This window comes from Eulemur rufifrons, chromosome 11, assembly GCF_041146395.1.
Source record: "Eulemur rufifrons isolate Redbay chromosome 11, OSU_ERuf_1, whole genome shotgun sequence".
Taxonomy (NCBI): Eukaryota; Metazoa; Chordata; class Mammalia; order Primates; family Lemuridae; genus Eulemur; species Eulemur rufifrons.
The window spans coordinates 8,883,464-8,910,390 of record NC_090993.1 but is presented as its reverse complement, the minus strand read 5'-3'; the positions used below and the strand labels follow the sequence as shown (position 1 = coordinate 8,910,390).

Here is a 26,927-nt window from a genome sequence, read left to right as displayed (position 1 = left end):
TCAGCTTTCCAAAGTGCTGGGATTACAGGTGTGACCCACGGCGCCCGGCCTCCATCTGTGTTATTAACTGTGACCTTGGGCAAGTTATGTAGATCTTCGGAGTCTGTTTCCTCATCTGCAAAATGGAGATAATACCACATCCCAGGGTTGGGAGAGTTTCAGATATATAACGTGTTTGAAGTACTTTGCACGTTCGGGGCATATTTAGGCCCTCTGTTCAGAGATTCTAATGTGACAGGTTCGAGATGGGACCTTGGGGCTGGTGGGGGATGTATGTGTATGTGTGTGTGTTAAAGCTCCTTCAGTGATTCTTAAATGCAATCAGGGCTGTGAACAATAGGTTTTGGCTATAGAGGATGCTCTGAATGTAGCTATCTTCTCTGTCTCTACATTACACATAATTTATTCTTTTAGGACGTCTAAAAGGAATTAAGAAAGTTTTCCCCCCTTCAAGCATACTTTCAAAGCACTAAAGCATTTCTTAAAGAAATGTCTGTTAATTTTTTTGTTTGAAATCTTCTGGGAACAAATGATGTAGCAATCAATTTGAATGCTTAGCTTATAGATAAAATGAGAAAAAGTTCCCATTTTAAGAACTTTTACTAGAATACGTAATTAAGCACATTTGTTTGATAGCTTAAGCAGGTGTGAAAACGTAAAAAGGACAGGTTTTATACTGAAAGACTTGAGATTTTATGATAAAAATGTAAGGAAATAATAAAGAAGAAACCTTTAGCTTCTTTAATTCTTATCAAGCAGTTGTTTTTTTTTTGTTTTTTGTTTTTGAGACAGAGTCTCGCTCTGTTGCCCAGGCTAAAGTGAGTGCCGTGGCATCAGTCTAGCTCACAGCAACCTCAAACTCCTGGGCTCAAGCGATCCTACTGCCTCAGCCTCCCGAGTAGCTGGGACTACAGGCATGCGCCACCATACCTGGCTAATTTTTTCTATATATATTTTAGTTGGCCAGATAATTTTTTTCTATTTTTAGTAGAGACGGGGTCTCACTCTTGCTCGGGCTGGTCTCGAACTCCTGACCTTGAGCGATCCACCTGCCTCGGCCTCCCAGAGTGCTGGGATTACAGGCGTGAGCCACCGCTCCCGGCCACAAGCAGTTGTTAATAGCAGTTCAGGTACACCTGAATTTCCAAGAAGGCATTTAATAAGGAAGTAACTTATTTTTAAATTTTGCTCCAATACCACTTTATTATCCTCAGTATTGTTTTTACCTTTTTATTATGGGAAATTTTCAAAGATACATGAAAGACGCATAATGACCCTCCACATACCCATTGTGTAACATGTTTTTGTTTGTTTGGATTTTGAAGCTAAAAATAGCTTAAAAAATGGAAAGCTTAATGTTATTTTATATTTTAGGTGCAAAGATTTTAAAAAGTACATTTAATATATGATAGTTTTAAATTATTTTGGAAAAATCACTCTTTAATAAATTAGGTATTTGGCTGGGCATGGTGGCTCAATGCCTGTAATCCTGAAGCTGAGGCGGGAGGATTGCTGGAGCGTGGGAGTTCGAGACCAGCCTGAGCAAGAGTGAGACCCCATCTCTACTAAAAATAGAAAAATTAGCCGAGTGTCGTGGCCCGTGCCTGTAGTCCCAGCTACTCGGGAGGCTGAGGCAGGAGGATCACTTGAGCCCAGGAATTTGAGGTTGCTGTGAGCTAGGCTGACACCATAGCACTCTACCCAGGGCGACAGAGCGAGACTCTGTCTCAATAAATAAGTAAGTAAGGTATTTGGCTGGTCCGAGTGCAGTGGTGTTTACAACTAATTGATCACAACCAGTTACAGATTCCTTTGTTCCTTCTCCGCTCCCACTGCTTCACTTGACCAGCCTAAAATAAATAAATAAGTTTAATAAATAAATAAATCAGGTATTAGAATTTCCAATTAAGTATGTCTGTTTGGTAGCTGAGAGTTTAATAAAGATCTCTTCCCACGCTTTCCCCAGCGTCAGCAGTGTGCTGGCTAGTGTTAAGACTGGCTATCCAAGGGGAAGGAAAGCCTTCATCTGTGGTATTTACCGATTTCCACGACGACCAGCCTGAGGCCGCTGGGTTGGAAAGAGATGTGAGCTGCTGCCTCACCTCTTAGTTCGCAGGGGAGATAGCGGTCAGACTGGAAAGCCCTCAGTTTCCAGTTGTCCAGTGTGGGGGCTCGCCCTGTGCTCCCCCCACGCCGGAGCCCACCCTCCCTCCCTGTGTTTGCAGAAGAGCAGGGCACAGCGGATGGCATCCTCTTCCGTTTTCTCCAGGAGTTTACACTATTGATTGTCTTCCATCTTTCTTGTGTTTTCAGCCTGTCCTTTTCTCCTGAATTCTTTTCATAGGCATTTAAACAAATCTGAGGGTCCCTCATTTTGAAAGGACCCTCTCTCAATGTCATGTTGCCTTCTAGCGTCCTGTTTCCTTCTCTTTAAGCAGACACCTCAATTCCCTTCTCATCTGGCTTGTATCTCTGGTGTAACGCTATAGTTGTCAGTGACACCTTCGTCATAAACCCAGTGGATACTTTCCAAACGTATTTTTCTTGATTCCTTGGTCCCACGGGACCCCCTTCAAGCATCCTTAGCTCCCATGACGTCATCCTCTCTTGGTCTCCCCCCACCGTCTTTCTGGTTGTTAGTTCCGTTTCCTCTTTGCATGTCCATTCTCTACTCTCCAGCCTTTGAAGTCGGAGCTCTTTAAAGCTTGGCCCTGTCCCCTTCCTTTCTCATTCTCTTCTGTCTCCTGATGATTTCATGCACATCCCCTGTTTCAGTTTGGTTAGCGACCCTCAAATCTCCATCTGCACCTCAGACCACCCTCTGAGCTTAACACCCTCCGTCGATTGCTCTACGATGACTTGAGTTGAATTTCTCACTCTTACGCAGTTCACAGCCGAACGCCCCGTCATTGTTCCTGCTGGAGCTTCTCCAGGCTCCCTTCTCAGTGAATGTGCCACCATCCAGCTACTTTCTCAAGCCAGAAACTGGGGAATCCTCCCTGGCACCTTTATCCGTCACACTCACACCTCTGTTTCATCCATCACCAGGCCTTGTGATTGTTACCCTCCATCTGCATTGTGTCCCAGCACCTGGCAAGGTGCCTGGCATAGAGAGGATGCTCGGGAAAACTGATGGAATTAATGGATTGCTTCCTGTGTGCCAGAGGAGGCCCCCTGTGGTATAGTAATAATATACTGGCATAGTAATTGTTACAGTAATAATAATTAACACCACCGCTTAGTGCCAGTCCATGTATCATAGTTTCTCTCACTTAATTCTTTGAGAAGCCCTGGGATGCACCGATGTTACTATCTCCATTGTATGGATAAGGAATCTGAGGCCTAAAGAGGTTAAATAACTTGCCCTGTGTCACAGAGCTAGCGAATGGTAGAGCTGGACTGAAACCAGTTCTACTTGGGTTTACGAGTCAAAAAGGCCCGTATTTGATGCTGTCCTCCCGCTTACTAGCTCTGAGGCATCGGGCAAGTTGCTCAACCTCTCTGAAACTTAGTCCTGTGAAAGTGGGACGGTGAGCTTTGTGATGACTGATTTTTGTAAACACAGGAAGTGGCAGTTGCTGTAATGGTGGTGCTTATTATTTGTGATGTGCTGGCCCTGGCATATGAGAATCGGTAGAACATAATTTCTGCCACCCAAGGTCTCATAATCTAGGTGGGGAGACCAGTGAGTCAATTGTGAAATGTGCTATAATTGTGCCACATTCCAAATCACTGTGTGAGCACAGGAAGGGAGTCCCGTAGCTCTGCGTGGGGAGATTATCGAAGGCTGCTTGGAGAAAATGACTTTTTCTGTCATCAGTGCCTTGCTTTAGTACTTTTAAATAAACTTATTTCCTGCCCGAATGCTTGGAGCTTTGTGAAAATCGTGGACCTTGCTTGTGCCCTGAAGCGTGTGAATGTTTGTCTTAGGTTTCGGATCTGGACCGTTGCCGTTTATACCTGACGGTGTTAACAGAGCTCATCAACCTCCATTTGAAGGTTGGGTGGAAAAGGGGTAACCCCATTTGGAGAGTTATTTCTCTTTTGAAAAATGCATCTATTCAGCATCTTCAAGAGGTGGACAATGGACAGGTAAGCCTTTTGGGTTCAAGGTTTGTATTAATAAGTTATGTTGAATAAGGTATACATGGAATACATATTCACTTGTTATATAATATTTTGATATCATCAAAAGGATTTGCCAAAAGTCAGTTTTTAAAATAGTACCCTCTGCTGATAAGGTGTGATTCACATGGGTTCTCCTATCTAATATTAAACATACAACAGAGGGGTAGTGACTTCAATCTTAAACTCATTAGATTCAGACAGTGGGCCTGTCCTGGGTCTTTGGCCAGATGTGTCTAGGAAAGGTCATTTTCGTCAGCCTGACGTCAGAGCCTCCCGTGCTTGGCTTCCTGCCTCCTTTTCTAGCCCAGCTGTTCCCCGCCTTTCCTCCTCCTCTCCACAGTGCCCCCGTGCCCCAGCCACTCGAGGGGACCACTTAGAGTTGCACAGGTGACAAGCACATGCCATGTCTTCCTCGTCGTGCAGCCTGGTCCCTCCACAGGAAATGAGAGCTTCTGCTCCAGTGGGTGCTCGCCAGCGCCTGGTCCCCCCTTTGTGGCCCAGCTGGAATCTTCTCTCCCAGAGGTCTGCTTGGATCCGGGTCTCCCTTGTTCCTTCGTTTTCATACTGCTCTTCATGCCTCCATTATAGTGTGTATTTCCCTCTTTCTTGGGTTTGGAGTGATTTATGAATGATGTGTCTTCTCTACTAGATTTTAGCACCTGAAGGCATTTTTTTTTTTTTTAAAACATAACACAATAAGGTTTGGTGGTGAAGAGCACAGGGTTTGGCGTTAGACTTGCTGGGTTTGAATCCTGGCTTTATCCTTGCTAACTTGGGACCTTGGGAAAATTACTTACCCCTCCTGTGCCTGCCTTACTGCACCTGCAAAACGGGGATTATAGAGTTGTTGGTGTAGGAATCACAGCAAGCTCATATTTGTGAAGTCTTTAGAACAGTGCCTGGCACGTAGAAAGTCCTCAGTAAATGTTAGCTGTTTTCACTTAACGCATGGTTAGTGTCAAATTGAGCTGAACTGAATCGTAGTCTAACTAGTTTGGGCTACTAGTAAAAACAGAGAAGCTACTTGATTCTTTTAATAATTTAATTTTTATATCCTAAAAGGAAACTATCATAAAAGGAAATGATAAAGAAGATAATTAATATTTCAGTGTTCTGTCTAGTACCTGTTAGTGTGTTAGTGTTATGAAAGAACATGGTGAGTTTTAAATGTAAAACAAAATCATGAACCATTCCACAGTAATTCTTATTAAATTTGGCTTTCTTTAGTAAGTCACTGAATTACCTTAAGCTTAATAGGGACCATAGTTGGCTCAAAGATAACACTAATTATTATTTCCTATGTTGGCAGTGTTGATATGTAAAGTTTATCCGTAGAGATGGTTGATTTATTTTTGTGGAGTTGGGGTGTGTGGAATAAGAAGTAGAAAGTTCCTTTCTGATAGGGGCGTTACTGGTTGGCAGCATTTGAGAGAATTACTGTGGTTTCTCAGTACAGTTGTTTACTGTGTCTAGGTTCTTGTCTGTGTTCCTAGTTTGAATTGTTGATTTTCTCTTTACATATAAACCCAGCTGTCTTGGTTACCCTCTTCTGTGTTCTTACATGCGAAGTTTCAAGTGTTTTGCATGAAATAACCCATTTGTTTTATCATCAAAATAACCCCATGATTCTGTTACTATCCCCATTTTACAGATGAGAAAACTGAGGTGTAGTATGTCCACACTTATACTGGTAATAGTGCAGAGCCACGATTCAGACCCAGGCTGTGTGATTCCCGGGTGCAGCTCTTAAACGATGTTACCTGACCTCTCCAAAGGAATATGCAGCTGATTGAAGGAATTATTTGTAACCTGGAGCCTTTTTTTTTTTTTTCTTTTTTTTTTTAAGAGACAAGGTCTCACTTTATCACCCCAGCTGGAGTAGAGTGGCTCAATCCAGTCTCGAACTCCTGGGCTTAAGCAATCTTCCCATCCCAGCTTCCCAAGCAGCTGGGACTACAGGCGTACACCACCATGTCGAGCTAATTTTTAAAATTTTTTTTTTTTTTTTTTTGTAGAGACAGGATCTTGCTGTGTTGCCCAGGCTGTTCTCAAACTCTGGCCTCAAGTGATCCTCCTGCCTCGGCCTCCGAAAGGGCTGGGATTATAGGCATGAGCCACCATGCCCAGACCTACCTTTTTGTTTTTTAAAAAACGTGTTTAGCATGCAGCTAAAGTAAGACTCACCCATAGAAACTCTGTATTAAGTGTGTATGTGAATAGGAGACAGGTTGAGAGGTGCTTATCGACATTCACCTTCGGGTTCTGTATGTAACTAGTATGTCATGTCCGAGTTTTAGGAACCCATATGCCAAATGAAGAGATCAGATTGTCTTAATCTGCATTGCTGAGTTCTTACTGCCATTTGAAATTTGTTCACGGTAGAGAAGTCAGTCTATAGAGAAGTAGCAAAACTGAATGGTGTGTGTTGGATTTCCTTTTATTTCTCCTGACATTCAGGAGCAGGCAGGAAGAGGAAGAATGGGGGCCTGAGCTTCCCATAGACTGGCAACTTAGGTCCTTACGATTAATGATTAATACTGCTTATGTTAAATAAAAGATTGTTGTTTTTCCTCCACAGGAGCCAACCCTGGGGAGTCAGATTCAGAGGGTAGTTAGTATGGCTGCCTTGGCCATGGTGTGTGAGGCCATTGACCAGAAGCCTGAACTACAGCTAGATTCTCTCGACGCCGGACCCATGGAAAAGTTCCTCTCTTCTCTTCAGCTCAATCAGACGCTGCAGAAGCCCCGCATAGAGGAGCAGAGCAGGTGTGCTCACCCCTCGGAGTACAGCAGTTCTAGGAAAGATTCAGGTTTAAAAATCCATTTTGTTGTTGGCATTGATTGGTGATTGCCCGACATTGATCCAGAGTTACAGAACTTTGGAGATGAGGCTCCAGTTCAGGATGAAAATGTATTATCATATTATTCATCTCTGTTATTGTCTTTGTTACTTTATTATCTGCTAACTTTTCTGCGTTTAGTTTTCAGTGCATTATTTAAGGTGAGAAAAAGTACCTACTTCCAGGGTAGTTAAAAAATTGAGATTTTTATGAAGTTTCCTAATTTTTTGACGGGTAGGATATTTGATAAAGTTTGTATCTGTTCCTCTCCCCCACCCCCCCATAAGGATAGTGTACTACATGTAAAAGAAATGGAGACAAACTTGGGGACGTATGGTGTAGTGACTTTATTTTGTATTTCAGTTTTTTTGAAGAATCGTCGTCTTCCCAAGGATGGGGGAAAATAGTTGCACAGTATATCCATGATCAGTGGGTGTGCCTTTCCTTCCTGTTGAAAAAATACCACGCCCTCATACCAGCCACAGAGAGTGAAATTCTAGAACCCTTTCTGCCTGCTGTTCAAATGCCAGTAAGGACTTTGCAGTCTGCCCTAGAAGCCCTCACAATTCTCCCTTCTGATCAAGTTCTACCCGTGTTCCATTGCATGAAAAGTTTGGTTCCCAAGGTAAGATATAGTGAAACATGAATTTGAAGAATATCTATGGGAGCAGCAATCAAAATTTCTGAAAATAAATATGTATGTATGTATTTTTTTTTTTTCCCCTACCAGCTTCTGACCTCCTCTGAGTCACTCTGCATAGAGTCTTTTGACATGGCTTGGAAAATTATATCTTCTTTAAGCAACACTCAGCTGATATTCTGGCCTAATTTAAAAGCTTTTGTTCAGTTTGTTTTTGATAACAAAGTTCTCACCATTGCTGCAAAAATCAAGGGCCAGGCGTATTTCAAAATAAAAGAGGTAACCTCCTTTTCTTTGTCCTTTGTGTGACCTGTAGCTCATGAGGAAGATGAGAGTTATGCTTGTAACTAAGTATTAGAGTTGTCATTCTTTATTCATCCAGTCAACGCATATGTTTGAGCCGCCTTAGATGTCTTGAGAGCGAGAACACCTGCTAGATGTAGAAGAAGAGGTGCACAGGGGTGGCCCACGAGCCACATCTGCCTCACAAACATACTTTGGTTCATATAATTAAAATTTTGAATTAGCGGGCAGCTTTTAAGAATTGGGAAATCTGTATGAAGACGTGGGTCCCCTTCTCTTGGAAAATTAGATAATCTGGCAACACTAGCCATTTTTACGTGATGATATAATCGAGAGCCTGGTGTTGAGTAGGAGCTGGCGTGCTCTTTCCACAGTCAGTCTGGTTTGTCCTGGGTCCTGAAGGCAGATGTCAAGTGCCATTTGTCATTGCACTTAGGCAGGGTTTATCTCTTATGTGGAGAGAGATTTCTCTGGATATAACCTGTATCAAAAGGTCTTGCTGGTGTCTGGAGGTATTTGCATTTGCAACCACTGATACAGTAGGGAGCGTAACGATGGAATTCCATCACGCCTGGGACTCCAAGTGCATCTCCTGATCCAAAGGGGAAGACAGAGAGTCAAATCGTTCTGTTACCCAGCTGCCCTGTGCTGCCTCTCTCGGTCCTTCTTTGCCTACAGTACTTGCTCAGAGACCGTGGTCTTTGCTGCCTCAGGCAGAGGGAGGCCCACTGGCGAAATGCAAAGGAAACTGAAAATATGCAGGGTGAGGTGTTTTTTCTTCTCTTTGCTTTTACTACTTTGGGCAGTTGTTTGTCTCGAATATTTCCGGATGGATATCACTATTACTAAAATTAGATTTATTTTTATTGAGAGATGAAAAATTAGCATTCTGTGCTTATTGATCGTCTTGCAAAATTATTCTGACAATAATGGATTTTAAATCTTTCAGACTATTCATGGAGTGGAAACTGTGATTTTAAAACAATTCAAGTAACAATGAAGCGACACTAATTTTCTTTGAACGAAATTGGTTAAAGGATTAAATGACCCTTGTATTTCATTACAGATTATGTACAAGATAATTGAAACGTCTGCTATAAAAACTGGAGTCTTCAATACACTGATAAGTCACTGCTGCCAATCTTGGATAGTGTCTGCTTCAAATGTGTCCCAAGGGTCTTTATCGAGTGCTAAAAATTATAGCGAGCTTATCCTTGAGGCCTGCATATTTGGAACTGTGTTTAGGCGTGATCAAAGGTAAAAGATGCTGTTATTTCAACTGGCTGTAACTTACGTTAAATACCTACTCAAGTAGAGTTGTGTCTTTGTTCTGAGGCTTTCAATTGGAAGAATATAAATTGTTAGTTAACTTTAACCCTAAGGCTTTTTTTTTTTCCTATTTAAAACCTGTTGTTCTTTTTTTTTTTTTTTTTTTTTTTTTTTGAGACAGAGTCTCACTCTGTTGCCCAGGCTAGAGTGAGTGCCGTGGCGTCAGCCTAGCTCACAGCAACCTCAAACTCCTGGGCTCAAGCGATCCTCCTGTCTCAGCCTCCCGAGTAGCTGGGACTACAGGCATGCACCACCATGCCCGGCTAATTTTTTCTGTATATATTTTTAGCTGTCCATATAATTTCTTTCTATTTTTAGTAGAGACGGGGTCTCGCTCTTGCTCAGGCTGGTCTCGAACTCCTGAGCTCAAACGATCCGCCCACCTCGGCCTCCCAGAGAGCTAGGATTACAGGCGTGAGCCACCGCGCCCGGCCAAAACCTGTTGTTCTTTATCAAACTTTTTTTTTTTTTTTATGGAAAGACTTATTCAGGATGTACAGACCTTCGTAGAAAATCTTGGACATGACTGTGCAGCGAACGTCGTTTTGGAAAAGTAAGTACGGCAGATTTTCTATGTCTTGACATAAATGAGATATTCAAAATTTACATAAGACGTTCTATATTTGTTAAATTTAATAAATGTCTACTAGTGATAGATAAGATATTGGATGTGCCTTCAGAAATATGTTATACATTATATTCCCTTGCTTATATCTTTTTTTGCATATTTCCCTACTTACTAAAATTTGATAAACTTTAAAAAAAATTTTAGTGCAGAGTCCAGCATCAGTAAGAATGAGACTGTGGAGAACACGAAGCCCCTGTCCCTCCTCTTTCGGGGGAGGGGTGATTGTCAGCACAAACACTTTCTCATTTCTTTTTTTGGCTGTAAAATTTAACATGCAATTAAAATTCACCATTTAACAAGTCAGTTTGTTACACACAAAAATAGAATTACTCTTGTGACAGGCCCTAAAGTTTTTGGTTTGTTTAAAACCACTTCATTGAGCTATGATTGAGATGTAAAAAGCTGTACATTTTAACGTATACAACTCGATGAGTTTAGGGAATAGGCCCTAAAGTTGTTGATTTCTGGGATAACACTATTCTTATCTAACTTATGAATTAATTTTTTTTGAACATGTCAGTAGCTTTTTTTCAAGTTTTATTTTTTTCACATCGCTTTCAAAAAATTTGTGTGTTTATAAAGAAGATAAAAATAGTGTTGTTATCATTCACTCTGATTTTAGAATTTAGGACAACAAATGATTATCGCGTATATTTATCATGAAGTGTTCATTATTCTGAGTCCTAGCTGTGTTTTAAGTCATCTGTCATTCTTCATTAAATCTATACCTTTTTTTCATTAATTGTTTTAAATTTATTTTTTGTTCTGTTTTTTTTTTTTTTTTTTTTTTTTTTGGTTGGTTTAGTGTGTAGCAGTGAAAGTGAAATTTTCTAGTTGGTGGTTGCCAAACACTTTGATTTCTCCTAGACAGCTGCTTTGTTGTTAAAATGATGTTTATTCGTATTATAACAGCTATAATGAAATGTGGAAATACTTATCAAATTCACTTGATTTATCTTTCTACATTTGGATACTGAAAATGCTGGGGTGTTCAGAGCACACAGTGCTTTGTCCTGAGTTTGCCCCTCACTTAGAGAATGTGCGTTTATAGTATGTAGTAAAGACAAGCCATTGAGATGTATGATGCATGTTCTTGCCCTGAGTGAACAGAGGTACCTGTGGTCCTCTTTCAGGAATAGTTTCATGAGCTGTGTTCTGTTTTGTCTACAGACATTATTGGTCCAGAATCAGTAGTATGGACATGTTTTTCCAGAAGTCTGGATGAATTTGTGCTCATTCATACTTTCTGAATGGACCCTCCTTTTAACATACTCATTTGTAATCTAAAAGTCTTATCATTAAGCATGGACCTACTTAATTGTAGAAAATGTTGGAAGGTCTTGATATTTGTTATATTTGAAACTAATATTTGGTGGTATCTTTCTATTTTAAAAATGTATTAACATGGTTTATTATTTAATATTTTTTAGTACTAAAAGAGAAGACCATTATGTGAGAATTTGTGCTATCAAATTTCTGTGTTTATTAGATGGCTCAAATATGTCCCATAAGTTGTTTATGGAGGATCTTGCAATCAAGCTATTAGATAAAGTAAATATGCTTTATTTTACTTTGAATTATCTTTGTTTTTAACAATTCCAACATTTGTTCTTTATGTTGCTAGTATATGTATTTCTAAATATTTTTTATCAGGAGAAAACATGAAGTTTATGTTCTGTGTTTTTAGTTAAATCTTGGTTAGTGACTGTCCAACTCAAGTTTGGTTTTAGAGAACAATAGTGTTTTTCCTATACCATCTATACTTCCCTCTGTGTATTTCCCAGGTTCAGTCAGAACCAGTTACGTTTAGAGTGTTGTATCCATACACTGTTTTATATAAGAAATGGAATAAAAAGGTAAAAATTAGAAGGTGGCATAATGTTAAGCATTGATTGCTCTTATTTCAGAGTTCATGAAAGATTACCTCAGGATTTGCTTCTAATATAATATATCATTATATCTAGATATGGGTTTATGACGTTTATCTAAAATTGATGAAAATTTCTCATTCATTTAGATAAAAATAATCCAATTAGGGTTTTGAGGGGAGCCTGCTGAATCATTTCTAAGTGAACATTACAGTGTCTGAAGAATAGGTTTAGTAAATCTAGGGAAAAGACAGAAAAAGGGTAAAGTCAAGTATAATGCTCTATTCCCCTTTTAATCTTTAAATGACATGCAGAATCTGGAGCTGAGATAGTTGGAGTGTTTGGTCTGCTTTCTAACCTGGGTTTGAACACTTGGATAACAATGGAACCCACTTAAGTCACTGTATTAAAACAGGAATGTGCATCATATTTGTTTCTTGAAGGTAACAGATCAGCTTTATTATGTAAAACCCAGGAAGTATTTTTTATGCAAAAATTCCCTCCTCCGCACTGTCTGAGTCAGGGAAGATGTCCCAGAGGAGATAGCATTTGATTGGTTTTCTAAAGGATGAGTGGAATTTAAAGTGGTGGGAGCTGGGTATTCTATCACATAGAACAGAAATACATACTATGATGTCTATTTAGCTGTTTATAATAGACAGGGGGTCAGGGACTGCCTCTCTCATCAGGTGACATTTGGAAGGTAGAAGGACACCAGGAGAGGATGTTTTCGGGAGGCCACGTGCAGAAAGACAGTGCTGCCGGGAGGACAGGCGGGCTGCGGATTGGCCATTAGATTCTGCTGTCATCGGTCCACCCAACAAACGGCACTTCAGTGAAGTGGGAATGAGAACCCAAATAGAATGGGTTGAGAAGAAAACGGGGTTGAGTGAGTGGAGACAGTGAGTACAGGCACTCTTCGGAGTTTGCTCTGAGAAAGAAGAAATAACGGGGACGGTTCCAGGAGGGGACATGGGGCTAAGGAAGGGGATTTTGAAAGATGGAAGATTAGAGCATGTTTGAATGTTGAGGGAAATGATCGAATAGAGAGGGGAAAATGGTAACTGTGGAGAGGCCAGCAGTGGTCGCACAGGCAAAATCTTGCACTAGCCACTGAGACCCTCTAGGATGGCTACTAAGAAAAACAAACTAAAAATAACAAGTATTGATGAGGATGTAAAGAAATTGGAACCTCATACATTACGGGTAGGAAAATAAAATGGTGCAGCTGCTTTGGAAAACAGACTTGTAAAAGCAAAATGCTTATCTAGCACAGTAATTCCTGAAGCGTGTTCTCTGTCCCAGCAGCGTCATAGTCCCCTGGGAGCGTGTCAGAAATGCATATTCTTAGGCCCCACCCCCAGACTTGGGGTGGTGCCCAGCAGTCAGTGTTGTAAGGCGATTCTGGAGCCCATAGAGTTTAAAACCCACTGGCCTGGCAGTAACGAAGGCCCAGCTGCAGCTGGCACACATGTCGTTAACGACGTCAGTGGTGACAGGTGGTTTTTCTTTTCTTCGGCAGTGCCTGGCAACTTGAAGGATCAGAGAATTTAAGACCCCTGGATTGGCTCAGAAGTAGGGAATTTGCAAAAGGCTTTGAGGTTGTAGGGAAAAGAACTGATTGTGCTCTGGAAGGTCTTGTAGAGCTCCAGGAGGTTCATAAAACTAGGAGGGGAAAGAAAGGTATTTCTGAATAAAGGAGCACCCTGAGTGGAACAAGTAAGTGGACAGAGCTGAAAGAGGAATTTTAGCAGTTCCACGTGAGGACAGGGACTCGGTAAGGTCCTCGTGTCAGGCTTATTGATGTGAAGATGCTTCCTCTGAATGCCTGAGCAACCTACCCTCGCGGTTCCATTTTTGGTCGCCTTGAGGTTGAGCAGTGTATGAAACCAAAACACACCTATATAAAAGAAAATATCCCAAAAGGAATAATGGTAATAGAGGAGGTTATGAGATTTTTGTCATTGTCAAGTGTCATTAAAATCTATATTAATTTAGCTATTGTCACGAGGTTATAAAACTCAAATGCAGAGAATGAGATGGAAGAAGAAAAATCACAGAGAAGTTATAAAGTAGATGATGATCATCTACATTACGCGAAAATGGTCTGTAAGGTGAATGACTGACTTTGGCACCTTTAAAACGTTTGAAAATGTTAACACACTCTTCAGCGCGATCTTGGCTTCACAGCTGAAGCACTAATAGTTAACGGTGACAAAACCTTGCAGTTGGCTGGATGTAGGTGGCACAAACCGTGGAAAGCCAGGGAGAGCCCTCTGCTCCCGTGGAAGGGCTTAGTGCTGTCATTTTCTTGTGCCGAGACAGCATGGCACTGTCCACATAGTGGAGTGGCTTCTGTCTTAGTGGCATTTGTGTCAGATTGCAGATAATCACTATTCCAAATTCTAGTAAGACGAAGCCCAAAATGAGAAGTGCCTGTATGGTACACGGTGACACATGTCAGGTATCTCGATCTTTTCTTGCCCCGTGACCCCGTATCTCCCAGTTCTACGGTCCCTTTTCTAATTTTAAAAGCAGATAAGTTAAACAACAGCAACTAAGTTCAGTGGTTTGAAAGAGCTTATAAACTGTCATTTCTCGTGTTTCTTATCCTCCTCACTGCCATTTCCATGACAGTAAGGCCCGGTGCCCAATTTAAGCCTTTTACATCTGAAGTTGTTATTAATTTTGTTTTCATTAATCATAATTCAGTAGATATTTAATATGGATTCCCTCCTTTCTTCCTCCAGGATGAATTGGTGTCCAAGTCCAAAATTAGCTACTATGTGAATTCTCTACAACACAGAGTGAAAAACCGAATATGGCAGACTCTACTGGTACTTTTCCCCAGATTTGATCAGGTATGCAATTTATTATATGCATACCTTTTAAGCGTAACATTTCATATGAATAAACTCTTCTGTAGAAACCATCAGGTACTATTTTAAAATTGAAAAAGTAAGGTGTTTAAAATTTATGCTTCAGTTCTTAAAATGAAGGTTTTTTTAAATAGACTACTAAAACTACTGTGTATTATAGAAATAAATTGAAATCTGGTTTACATGGCCCCCATTTAATATTTTTGCCTTCCATATTTTAATATAACATTTTAACTGTTTAAAGTCTCATAGGCCATTTGATTACAAAATGTAAATCCTTCCTTTTCCCACACCTAAGTTATTTTGGAGTGTTGCTGTTCTGGATTATCTGTACTGTGGAAACCAGGCAAATTGCATCTTTTGGGGTGAGATTATGGTTTCCCATGGTGGAGTTTCTTGCCCTTAATTCTGTGAATAGTGTGTCCGTACAAACCAACGAAGCAAAGTCTCGTACAACAGAGTCTCTTTATCCAGATTTACCTTTTCTTGTCCCTGAGGAGGGAAGGAGCAGTTGAATGGACTGTCTGATTTCTCTTGCCATATTTGCATAATAGTCCTGTTAAGAAATAGATCATCGTGACAAAGTAAGGGTGTGTGACTCATGCAATTTTAAAAACCATTTTTTTTTTTTTGAGACAGTCTCACTCTGTTGCCCAGGCTAGAGTGAGTACCGTGGCGTCAGCCTAGCTCACAGCAACCTCAAACTCCTGAGCTCAAGTGATCCTCCTGTCTCAGCCTCCCGAGTAGCTGGGACTACAGGCATGCACCACCATGCCCGGCTAATTTTTTTTCTATATATATTTTTAGCTGTCCATATAATTTCTTTCTATTTTTAGTAGAGATGGGGTCTCGCTCTTGCTCAGGCTGGTCTCGAACTCCTGAGCTCAAACGATCCGCCCACCTCGGCCTCCCAGAGTGCTAGGATTACTAAAAACCATTTTTGAATGCAAAAAAAATGTCCTCAGGCTTTAAAGTTGTCTACTGTCCTCCCCACCCTCTTCTAAATGTTTGAGAGAATTTAAAAAATATGTCAGCCTCTTTTTCATTACAATTTTATGAGTCATCTGAGAGAGAGAAACGATGTAAGTGTGTAAATGGGGAGAGGATTGGTGGACGAGTGGTGGGGGCTGCTGTTTTCTCCACACAGGTCTTTTAATGCTAGTTCTTAAAATGTGTATATATTATACTTCAGTAAACATATAAAAAGGTATTAAAAAAGAAACATTTTAGAAATGCTTTACCGGGTTACTGAGAACATTTTTCCTTGGAATGGAGAGGTCTCCCCAGAGAAGGGCAACGCTGGAGAGAGGTGGGGAGACGTCTGAGCAGGGGGTGGGGGCCACACGGAAGAAGGAAACTGGCACGTCTGTTACAAAGCAGCCTCTGCTAAGAGTTTTAAACTGTTACATCTTATGGTTTCATTTAACCTTTATAGTCGTCTTTCAAGACAGGCCATAAATATCCTCATTTTACCTGTAAAAGCACCACGGTGCAGAGAGATCAGACCTGCCTGTGTGGGAACAGAATTAGTGAATGGTAGAGAGGGAATTCAAATTCAAGTCTAATTACAAAACTCATAGGCTCCACTTTACAGCACTGTCGTGGGCTGAAAATGGCCTGAGACCTCCCCTCTGAGATTGTTTCCCCCCTACTGACCTCGGCCTCTGCTGCCCTTTGCTCCAAGTTTAAGCCCTGGCACCTTGGCAGACCTTGATACAAATCTGAATTCTGCCTCTGAGTATGTGGCTTTGGGAAAGTCATTCAACTTTTCTGAGTCTTTCCTTTGCCTACAAAAATAAAGATGACAGTAACCTTCCTTCCTCACAGAATTGATATCCAAGTAAATTGTAAAGTACTCAGTGAAAGTACATCATCATCATATTGAAGTCAACAGTTTTTAGTGGCCTTGCTTGGTGAGTTGTAGATTTGATAAATTACTTATGGTAACTTTAAGCTAGTATTTACATGGGGGCTATTTTATTTATTAACATTAATCGTGACAGTTTAATTTGTGAATTTTGTTTTTCACAGAACTTTGTGACTGGAATTATTGAGAGGATTTTCCAGGCTGGTTTCATCAACAATCAAGCGTCTGTAAAATATTGTATAGAATGGATTATTATATTGATTCTTCATAAATTCCCTCAGTTTCTTCCAAAATTCTGGGATTGTTTTTCTTATGTAAGTAAAGGGCATTTTTCATATTTTTTAAAATTAAGAAATGATTTTGACTGTGCTGGGAGATTTGTTTCACTGTAAGAGTTGTTTTTGGCTCTCAGTTGCCCTGATGTATTCACACCATCAGTTACGTTTTGCAAGATCTGAATTCATTTGGGAGACACAAATACCTGGCATTCATCTTGAATGTATTATAGTTTTTATTTGGGGGCTGTTTGTTCCAACAAAATAAATCTGGAAAAGGCATCTGTTGTTAAGTAAGGAAAATAAGTGCCTGCTATATTCGTATTCACTAAGCAATGTCTTTCATGGTAGAAATACAAATGATGAGGAATTAAATGCATTCCTTACATTAAAAAAAAAAAACCTTTTTGGTCGGGAAATTTAAAACATAACCTAAGTAGAAAGAACAGAAGGGAATTCCCATCACCAAGCTGAAGACGGTGTCGATGCATTCCCATTCCTGTGTTATCCGTACCCTCACCATTCCCTTAACTCTCCCTTTCCCGACATTCCTTATATCTTGAAAATCATTTTTAAGGAGTTGATACTAAGATTAGTGATCGATTTTGTCGTTGCAGGCTTCCTGACAAATACTGAATTGCACCCACACATCAGTTCTAAATACTTCCCTTGAATGTTCTGTTTTTGGTTCCCAAATGCACCCTTCCCTTTCTTAATAAATGATCTATTCTGTGTGACAGTGGAGGTGACTTCCTCAGCATCTCTCTTTTTCTGTTTCTTCCCTTCCAACTTCAGGGGAAGGAATCCTTATGTTTTTCTCACGTCTGTCCCTGTGACCTTGTATCTCTTTTGGGACTGTGCTCTCTGGATCCTTCACGCTTGTCCTGTTGATGTGTCCTCCACCCCGCCGTTGTCCTAGTTCTTCTTTTCTTTGCTGTTAAACTTTGAGAATGAGGAGTCTGTGCCTTAAACCGCTGTGGTCCGCCCCGTTTTCAGCAATGATACACTGAGCATTTCATCCGCAGCTGCAGACAGTTTTGTTTTCCTCCCTCCCCTCCCTGTCACTTCAGGCCTTTCACATTGGCAGTGGCTTTCTCTGCCGCTGATCGTCACACTGTGGTCTGTGTCATAGTTCCCTTCCTGTTACGCCCGTGACCTCTGTTTCCTTCGTGTGCTTTCTGTCTCCCAACCCTTGCACTTGGCCCTGCCACTTTCAGCCGTCCCTGGGTGTCCACGGGGGGTTGGTTCCAAGACACCCACGGATACCAAAATCTGTAGCCGCTCAAGCCCTTTATATGGGATGGCGTAATATTTGCTTGTAACCTGCACGTATCCCCCTGTATAAGTCATCTCTAGATTACTTATAATACACAATACAATGTTAATGCTATGTAAATAGTTGTTACACTGTATTTTTAAAATTTGTATTATTTTTTTATTGTATTGTTCTTTTTATTTTTTTCCCTCGAATATTTTCGATCCATGGTTGATTGAATCTGCAGATTCATAACCCACAGATAAACGAGGGCTGACTGTACTGTATCTTTAGTGAGGTTATTTAGTACTTACGTTGCCTGCTGACTGCTGTGCGTTGGCATTTGGCTCTAGGCGGTCTCTTTCCTTTCTTTGCCTGGGGGCTGCTTCCGGGAAGAGGCTGCCTCTCACCCTGGGTCCTCGCGGAGTCCCGCACGGTGCCGTGGACATGCACAGCTCACAGTAAGCCCTGACTGAATGTTTGTCTGATTATTTTTTTCAGGGTGAAGAAAACCTTAAAACAAGTATTTGTACATTTTTATCAATTTTGTCACATTTGGACATCATTACTGAAAATATTCCAGAAAAGGTGAGTTTAAGTTGTTTGTAAGAAGAGTTTAAATTTGCCTATCAAAAAACTGCAATTCTACATATTTTTACCATTTTTTTTTTTAGATGGACAGACAGCATTCCTGTGTTTTCTTCCAGTTTGTCCCCTCCCTGCCACTGCCCCCAGTGTGAACATGTGCACAGATACACATGCCCAGGAAGGTTTTATTTCCCACTTACACGCTGCGGTGTGCTTGAGTACATACCAAGCTTATAGGCAAATTAGTGGGTCATTTTTGTTGATATAAATGATTCTTACTTTTATAAAGAATTCACTTAGGATTTTTTAAATAGGACTTCAACTTAATTGCATTCATTGATTGAATGGTAGTTACTTAACAAATGCCTGTGCAAAGAAACTTATGGTCAGAGCATTAAAACCTGTTGGGTAATTGAAGGTAATATGAAATGACTGTCGTCATTTGGAGTGTGAGTTATAGTTCTTTCATCTTTCTCAGGTTTAGAGCAATTACCCTTGTGAGTTATCACACAGGTAAGCAGAAATCTTGCTAATTCTGGTTAATCACTATGGCAACTGTGAAGAATTTAGGAGAACCTACCAGTCAGATCTAGAGCAAGATTCTATATTATTGCACCTACAGATGAAAGTGTACTAACAGATTGTAAACTCCAGGAGAATATATGAAATAAGTGTTAAGTGTTGAAAGAGACAAAAATACAAGGGAAAAAAGTTTTCCTATAATTTTTCAAAGTGTTCTAGTTTTTCAACAGTGGCATATTTTTCATTAACCTGTTTCATCCATTCTAAGACAGATCTTTCTCCTCACCACATTTTAGCCTTTGAAATCATGATGACATCTTAAATTGATAGTGTCTTACACTGGATGTCAGCCAGAGGGCAGTGTGTTACAGTTACAGGAAAACTCGGTGTTCACACCTTCTGGTAAGATCAAGAAAGCTGTAGTATCAGATTACATCAAAAGTTACCTTTCTGTTTTAAATATGTGTAGGAAAGAGATTTTCTTACAATCTTTTGAGAAAGGTAAAACAGACCAAACCCTGTCCCGTTGTAGGGTAGATAAGTAGCCTAAGAATAGTTTAGACAAGTCCTGAAAATGAATTCATATTAGAAGATGTTCATGTCGCATCGGGTATAAATAACATGTTTTTCCATTAAGCCATTTTTGTACTTGCTGTGTATGTATTACATAGTTTAGATTTATTTTTTATTTTCAAAGCATCCAAAAAGGAATGCCGATTAGTGGAGTGGAATAATCTCAATTTCAACATCATTGGGGAAAAAAAATCTAAGTTGACGTACTAACCTAAGAAAAGGCCAGAGTAGTTTACTTTGTCAGTCTCTCCAGTTCCAGGATGTACAGCCCACTGCTACTTAGATGAATGTGGGTTTATTTTTAAGATTTCTTAAAAATAATCATTTAAGACTTGCCATTTTCTTCAAAGTGTGTTACCTAATCTGTGTATGGGATTTATACGGGTTAGTCAGAGATTCAGAACCGTTGTCAAACAGGACAGAGGTCAGAGCACTAAGTGTTCTATAGAAGCTAAAAGAAAAACCTTTCTTAATTATGCTTATAATTATGTATTGTCCTGTCCGTTTGTTCAATGTGTACAAACCTTGTTAGCAAATCAAATGAGCAGAACTTTTCATACTGATATAAATGAAAGCATGTGAGTCCTAAAAGCCTCAGCCAAGCAATTACTGGCACTGCTAACACTTCTGCGTGGAGGGTCCATAGAAGAACTGTATTCTCTGTTGCAAATTATAGTGGATTTTTTTTTTCATTTATAAGTAGTATACACCTAGCTCTCACCATTCTCTGATAAAAATAAACTAGGGATCCTTGCAGAAATAGCTGATTCTAGAATGGGGGAGAAAATACAGATGAGCCTGGAGCATCTTGTGGTGTCAGAAAGGAAGGAAGTGCTTTCCAGGTGGGCATGTGGAGGGACACGGCCCCCTGCAGGAGCTCAATCTGAGCCACAAAATAAGGTCGTATTGGATTACTACCCGAAGAATAAAATAAGTATCCCTGAGCCCACACTGATACAAAGCAGCGATTGAATAAATAAGTGGGAGAGATGAGACAAATCTGTTCAAAATTGCAAATAATTTTCACAGCCACTCGCTTTGAAGAAAAATAAAGCAGAATAAGAAGCCAGAGCTGGGGTGCCTGGAGCGGGATGGCTCTTCGAAAGATGGCTCTTCCGAAAGGCCCTCAGGGAGGGCCTTTCCACAGGGCGGTTTTAGATGAGGGCCTGAAAGAAGGGAGTGAGCAAGCTCGCCGAGGGCAGAGGGGACCTGCAGGGCCGGCCCCGAGGGGAGAATGGTCTCACCGTGCCAGGGTAGGTCGGAGGGACCAGCACAGAATCAAGTGGGGAGAGCAGTGAGGGCCCCACGAGGTGGGGATGGGAAGCCCGGGGTCCTGGTTTGGACCTGTTGTATTTGGGATGAGTGTCCCTTTACCAGCAGTATTCAGGTTTGCCGCCTCTTCACATTTGTCATCTAACATGTAAATTGGGATGGTAAAATCTACTTTGTTGTGCATATTAAAAATAATGTACGTAAAATGCTGTGCCTAACACTTGTACGTGATTAATGGTGTAGGGAGTCATTTATGTTTAGATATTATCATGTTTGTGCTTCATAAAATTGTAAAGGACTGTAGAATGTTAGTAATTATTTATGTTTCCTTTTGCCTCTCTTTTTAATTTTTAAATTATCTTCTAATGATACATGCGTTGGTTGTCATGGTTAACCTGCCTCGGTTTTCAACTTCTAGAATATAACTAACTACTTAATCATGTGTCATTTGGAAACTGCTTTTCTCTTATGCTCCCCCAGATGTTTTCCTTTGATCTTCCTTCTAGCCAAGTAAATCTGTTCTCTCCTATTGCGTTTATGGGTTTTCTCAGACTCACATCCAGTATCCTTCCCCTACCCCCTCCTTGTCCCTCTTCTTGAGAATTTTACTTCCTGCATGTGGCCTTTTGAGGCGGACCCTGACTAGTTACTCCACTTCACCCTGCTGTGGTTACCGATGATGGCTTTTATAGTTCATTACATAGGGAAGGTTGTACCTGTAGTATAGTGTGTGTGTGTGTGTGTGTGTGTCTCTCTCTCTCTCTCTCTCCCCCCCCGCGCGCCCCCCCCACCTTTGGTTAAATGTTGAATAAAGGAATGGAAGCAGGAGGATTATTTATATCTGTGTTTTATCCTTGTTGGAGACACTTTGGGTAATTGAAGTGTGTTGTTAACCATGCTGATGTATTTGGTAAACTATTCTGTGGATGTGGTTGTTTTTAATTAGTCAGTAGAAGCTAACTGGGCTTCTAGGTGCGGCCCAGGGAGCGTTTCCACTTGACCCTTGGGGCCAGGGCGAGTCCATTGGGTAGGATCGTCAAGATAGCTTCTGATATGTTCTTGAAAGTTTGGGTCCATCTGGTTTCCACACTAATAGATGTCACTTCCTTTGACTTTCGTTGTCTGTTGAACTATGTGAGTTTAGAAATGGGGGTATTGGTGCAAGAAATCTCCAGGCAGTGAAGACTGAAGTTCACAGGAAAAGACTGCAGGGATGTTTAAACTATTTTATTATTTTTCTCTCCACTTCTTAATTTTCCTGCCACTTGTGGTTATATAGTGGTTAGTTAGCATAAAGGTACGTTGTCTAAGTTCACCTAGGTACTGGAATATGGGGGAAATGTACTGTGTAGCATTAATGAAAACTAAAGAGCTGGGAGAATTTTTTTTTTTTTTTTTTTTTTTTTCTTGAGAAAATTGTGAATGCCGGTGTATCTAATCTGTCTAGGAGGGAAGAATGAGAAGTCTTGGTAGTAAAAACCAGTGAGATAAGGTTTACTAGCAGCAGTTTTATCATTTGTATACCTTTTTTGGGTCATATCATCGAGGGTAAAATGGCCCATGTTTACATTTGAAGAATTTTACCCTTTTCTTTTCAGAAACTGATTCTGAAGCGAGCCCTTATTATTGTACTGCAGTGGTGTTTCAATCACAATTTCAGCGTTCGACTGTATGCTCTAGTTGCTCTTAAGAAAATCTGGAGCATGTGTAAAACATCACGCGTTGAAGAATTTGACGCCTTGACTCCTGTTATTGAATCCAGTCTCCATCAGGTGGAAAGCACGCATGGAGCAGGGTAAGGGACCCTCGTGGCCTTCGCTTGTCGGGTCCCCCTTGACCTTTTATTGCTTTCTCATCCTCAGTCCGTCATTTTACAAATAATCTTTTACAGACGTTCAGACGTCGTGTCTCTTTGGTATGGCCAAATGTCATCCTTGTCTGCTGTCAAAGGACTGCTGAGAAGCAGCAGGATCCGATTAAAGACATGCTCTTCACCTCTCAGCTGCACTAGTTAAAGCTGAAGGCTTTTTTTTTTTCTTTTCTAAGAGAACTCTTCTATTTCCCACACAGAGTCTTAAACAGAAGCTCGATACCAAGCAAGTACAATGGATGGGGTGAGGGAGGAGTGCGTGACCCAGTATTTTGCAAAGCCCCCACGGTGGTTCCGACCTGTGCCTGTCCTGTTCCTCACACCTGTCACGGCACAGAAGGAGGCTGCAGTGTCCTGCGCATTTCCTGGCATCTGAGCTTGTTTCCTCCTCTCTGAGCTGGTGGTGGCGTTTTCCATTTCTTAATGATCATCGTTGATTATCGCCTCCAGGAATGCTGGGATTTTTATAAATTTCGGAAACCCAGACAATATTAATCAACATTAAAGGTTTTTCTTTAGGAGCTCAAAAAGCACCCAGTGGTTTATATACACAAACAGATAAAGGTTGGAAGCAGCATCTTAGGCAAGTGAAATAGTGTTTGGAAAACCAGTCACATTTAGGAGTCTTTGCCATGACCATCAAGTTAGCACGTGGTACAAATAAGACTGTTGATGGGTCACTACATAGCTTGATGTGGGGCTGGGGTGACAACTGCCTTACACCCCTTCTACCTCCCTTGACTTTTGATACATTTGTTGAAAAGAGGCATTTGGGCAAATAAGTGGGTATGGAAGGTTTTAGGGGCTTGGGACAAAGCTATTCAATTCAAGAAATATAAGTATTAAAATATAGTTAGTTACGTGAGATAGAATGGAGATAGAAGGAGAAAAGTGAGTTGGGTAGGGGGGCTGGTTATGGATGAAGGACAAAGAGCAGAGGCAGGGTGGACTCCGGGGACGACATTATGCATGGTTTTCTGAACTGGAGAACTACTTCCCAGGGCTGGGCCCAGCAAAGACTGATCATCGAAGTCAGCAACTCGCTGTGGCATTGTCTAGGATCCCGCACTCTCCAGGTGTAATACGGCAACTAGAACTGTTGATCTTCTTAAGTGTCTCATTGCTTCTTGGTGTATGGGTATGTACGTATTTATCGTCTCTCGTTTGGTGAATACGTGGCTGAGTTTATTTAGCTGTGTGGATTTGGACATTAGTGTTTTTCAGGATCGCATTTGCATCATCGTGTAGTCACCCAACCTCAAGCTTACAAGAGTTGTTCCAATCATACATAATATATAATTCAGTGAACTCATGTTGGTATTTTAATAGAACACACTCTAGCTTTGTGGTGTGCTACTTGTGTTGGATGGTTAGAGATAAGTAACCAGGAGGGTATAGTTAATCCGTAGACTTTTAGGCTTTCCTTAGTGGAAGGAAATTTGAAGTTGTTATAATTTAACATGTAGGCAGGTGTTTGTTTACCAGTTTATGGTTTTCTCTGTGATCAGATCATGATTGATTGGTATTGAGATGTCTTAGCTGGTTGTTGATGCTGTTCTAAGTTTCTTGGTAGCTGTGCTTTGATCTCAAAAAACAATTGGCTCATATTTTTTATCAAGCAATAAAATACCCATTTAAGGAATAACTTGTTCTGTTTAAATCCTGGTACCAGGTAGTAGATACGACCATTCAAAATAAGGAACGCTGGGCGTTAAGCCGCCTCTGTCGTTTGAATACATCCCTCCTTAGAACCGCTGGTGCCAGGCAGGGCCAAGTGCTGGGGGTGGGGGCTGGGGCAGCGGCAGGCCAGGTGGAGAAGGTTCTGTCTTCACAGAGCTCACAGTCAGGTGGGATAGACATCAAGTACTATCCAAATAAAAAAATGTTTTAAAAGAAATCGTAGAAAAATCAAAGGTTGTGATGAAAAAAATACGGACTACTCAGTCTGGGTGGTTTAGGGAAGGTCTTTCTGTGTGACATGGCATTTATGTTAAACTCTAAAGGATGAATAGGAATTGGGCAACTGCAGAGGGAGGAGAGAGATTTCAGGGCGGAAGCAGCAGTGTTTGGGACGCCTGAGGCAGCCAGTGCTTGACCTGTCCAGAGCACTGGAGGAAGACTCCCTTGAGTTTACCTCTCCACTGCGGTGGAGGAGGGAGGGAGGGAGCAGAGTAGCAGCCGGGCTTGGCTTTCTGGTGAGTGAATTCGGAAGCCAGTGAAGAGTGAAAGGTGAGAATGATGTCATGCGTAGTCACGCATGGTGCTTCTCCATTTTTAACAGGGAGAAGGGCAGATCAGAGGTGGACAGGAGAGAATGGGAGGAAAATTGTGACTTAGATTAGTACCAGATTAGTAGAGGGACAGAGAAGTGGACAGTTTGGGGTAAAGTAAAATAAGAGCCTAAAGTACTTACTGGATTTAGCAAGAGCCATTTCAGCAGTGTCGTTGGTGGGGACGGAAACCAAATTAAAATGGGTCCAAGGATGAATAGGACAGTATGTTAACATCAGAGTGGTAGGTTCATTGATGCCCGTTACATTATTTTCTTTACTTGAATATTTAGAGTATTTTTAAATTTTAATTTTTTTTAAAATGGGTGGTGAGGATGCCAACTTATGCGGAAAATTCTCTCAAAAAAATAGTGTGGCAGGAAGGACAGTAGCTCGTGGTGGATGTGCTGTCAAAAGAGGGCTTTTATTTTATTTTTGGTAACAGTTGTTTTTAAGTAATACCCACGTTTAGGAAATTGAACGGTATAGAAAGGCATCAAATAGAAACACGACCATCTCCTTCACTTTTCTTCTTCCTCCCTCCCTCCACCAACGGTGAAATCCCCGCAAATTGGGTTTTCTTTTAATAGCTACCTAATATTCCATTGTGCAGCAGTGTCTTAAGTTAGCTCACAGCTCCCCCACTCGTGGACACTTTTGTTTTCTAAAATTAGACTTAACAGCCCTTTGGGATAGGCTGAAGGGAAGGCTGGAATAGAGAAAGGGGGAGGTGCAGAAGGGGGAGGAGACAGCAGAGTCCAAGGCAGTGGGGTCCGGAGCCCCCGCTGAGGAGCTGCCCTTGGAAGAGCAACTCTAGAGAGTGAAGGGGAAGAGGGCAGGTGGGTAAGGAGGGGGCAGGAAGACGCGAGGTCTCTCTCCTGTGTCTCGTGCCAGTGACGTGCGGCCGACTGCTGATACGGGGAGGGGAGCTCAGGAGTGGAGAAGGTACGTTGACCAGAGCAGGAGAATGGTCTCGCCAGAAAAATGTCCTGAAGTTGCTACTTAGTTTTTGGGTTGATGATCATGAATTTAGACTGAAACCTGCCTGTTGTGTTGTGAAATTTTGATCCTTACCTTTTTTTGCCTTTTAAAACTTGCCAACAAATGGGTTAAAAATGTAAGCCCTGCTCACGTGAAGTTTGGTTTATGACAGTGGGTCCAGTTCGGCTGTGTGTTGTGGGTCTTCAGAGTAGACAGAGAGTGACTTAGGGAATGGTTTTCTCTCTTGGGAAAAAAGTTTATTGCCAGGGAGAGACTTCACGGTTCCATCCCAGTAGTGTTTTGCTTCATTGTCAGGTGACAGCCATCTTTCACCCTCACTGTGTGTCACTGATCACCGGCCTGAAGTTCCTTACTCTCTTTGCACTCTCTGCTAGGCGGATGCCTGTTCTGACAGCTCGGAGACCTGGGTTTTATTCTTGGTCAGTCATTGGTTTTTATATGACTTCGAAAGAGTTACTTAATTTTTCTGTTTGTCTTTGCATCCCATTTCAAAATGTGAAATTTAATAAGCGCCAGTGTTTATAAGTATGTTGAGCTCAGAGATACGTGTTCATTCCTTCTAAATTCCGCAGTACCTCTTTACGATACCTAATTTATTTTTCCTGCCTCATCAAAGTTATTTCCCTTGTCTGTAGCTCCTGTCATATTTTTCTTCCTTAGGAATGCGAAGAAGAATTGGCAACGCATCCAAGAGCATTTCTTTTTTGCAGCATTTCACCCACTGAAGGATTATTGTCTGGAGGTGAGCAGAGAATGTCATTTGTAAATTCTCTACTGTATCTTTAATCTTGGTGCTTGCTTTCTACCATAGTAGTTGA

General features: G+C 41.1%; 1 protein-coding gene across 1 annotated transcript in view; it reads left to right on the top strand.

The window, feature by feature from the left end:
• TARBP1 (TAR (HIV-1) RNA binding protein 1) overlaps window positions 1-26,927 on the top strand; it is a 63,646-nt gene that overhangs the window by 29,467 nt on the left and 7,252 nt on the right. The window contains exons 14-25 of the mRNA XM_069484696.1: window positions 3,931-4,092; window positions 6,707-6,926; window positions 7,337-7,593; window positions 7,699-7,887; window positions 8,978-9,168; window positions 9,722-9,793; window positions 11,299-11,419; window positions 14,487-14,597; window positions 16,647-16,796; window positions 18,514-18,600; window positions 22,566-22,762; window positions 26,770-26,851. Of these exons, the coding sequence (XP_069340797.1) occupies window positions 3,931-4,092; window positions 6,707-6,926; window positions 7,337-7,593; window positions 7,699-7,887; window positions 8,978-9,168; window positions 9,722-9,793; window positions 11,299-11,419; window positions 14,487-14,597; window positions 16,647-16,796; window positions 18,514-18,600; window positions 22,566-22,762; window positions 26,770-26,851 (1,839 nt within the window). The remainder of the gene's footprint in view (window positions 1-3,930; window positions 4,093-6,706; window positions 6,927-7,336; window positions 7,594-7,698; window positions 7,888-8,977; window positions 9,169-9,721; window positions 9,794-11,298; window positions 11,420-14,486; window positions 14,598-16,646; window positions 16,797-18,513; window positions 18,601-22,565; window positions 22,763-26,769; window positions 26,852-26,927) is intronic.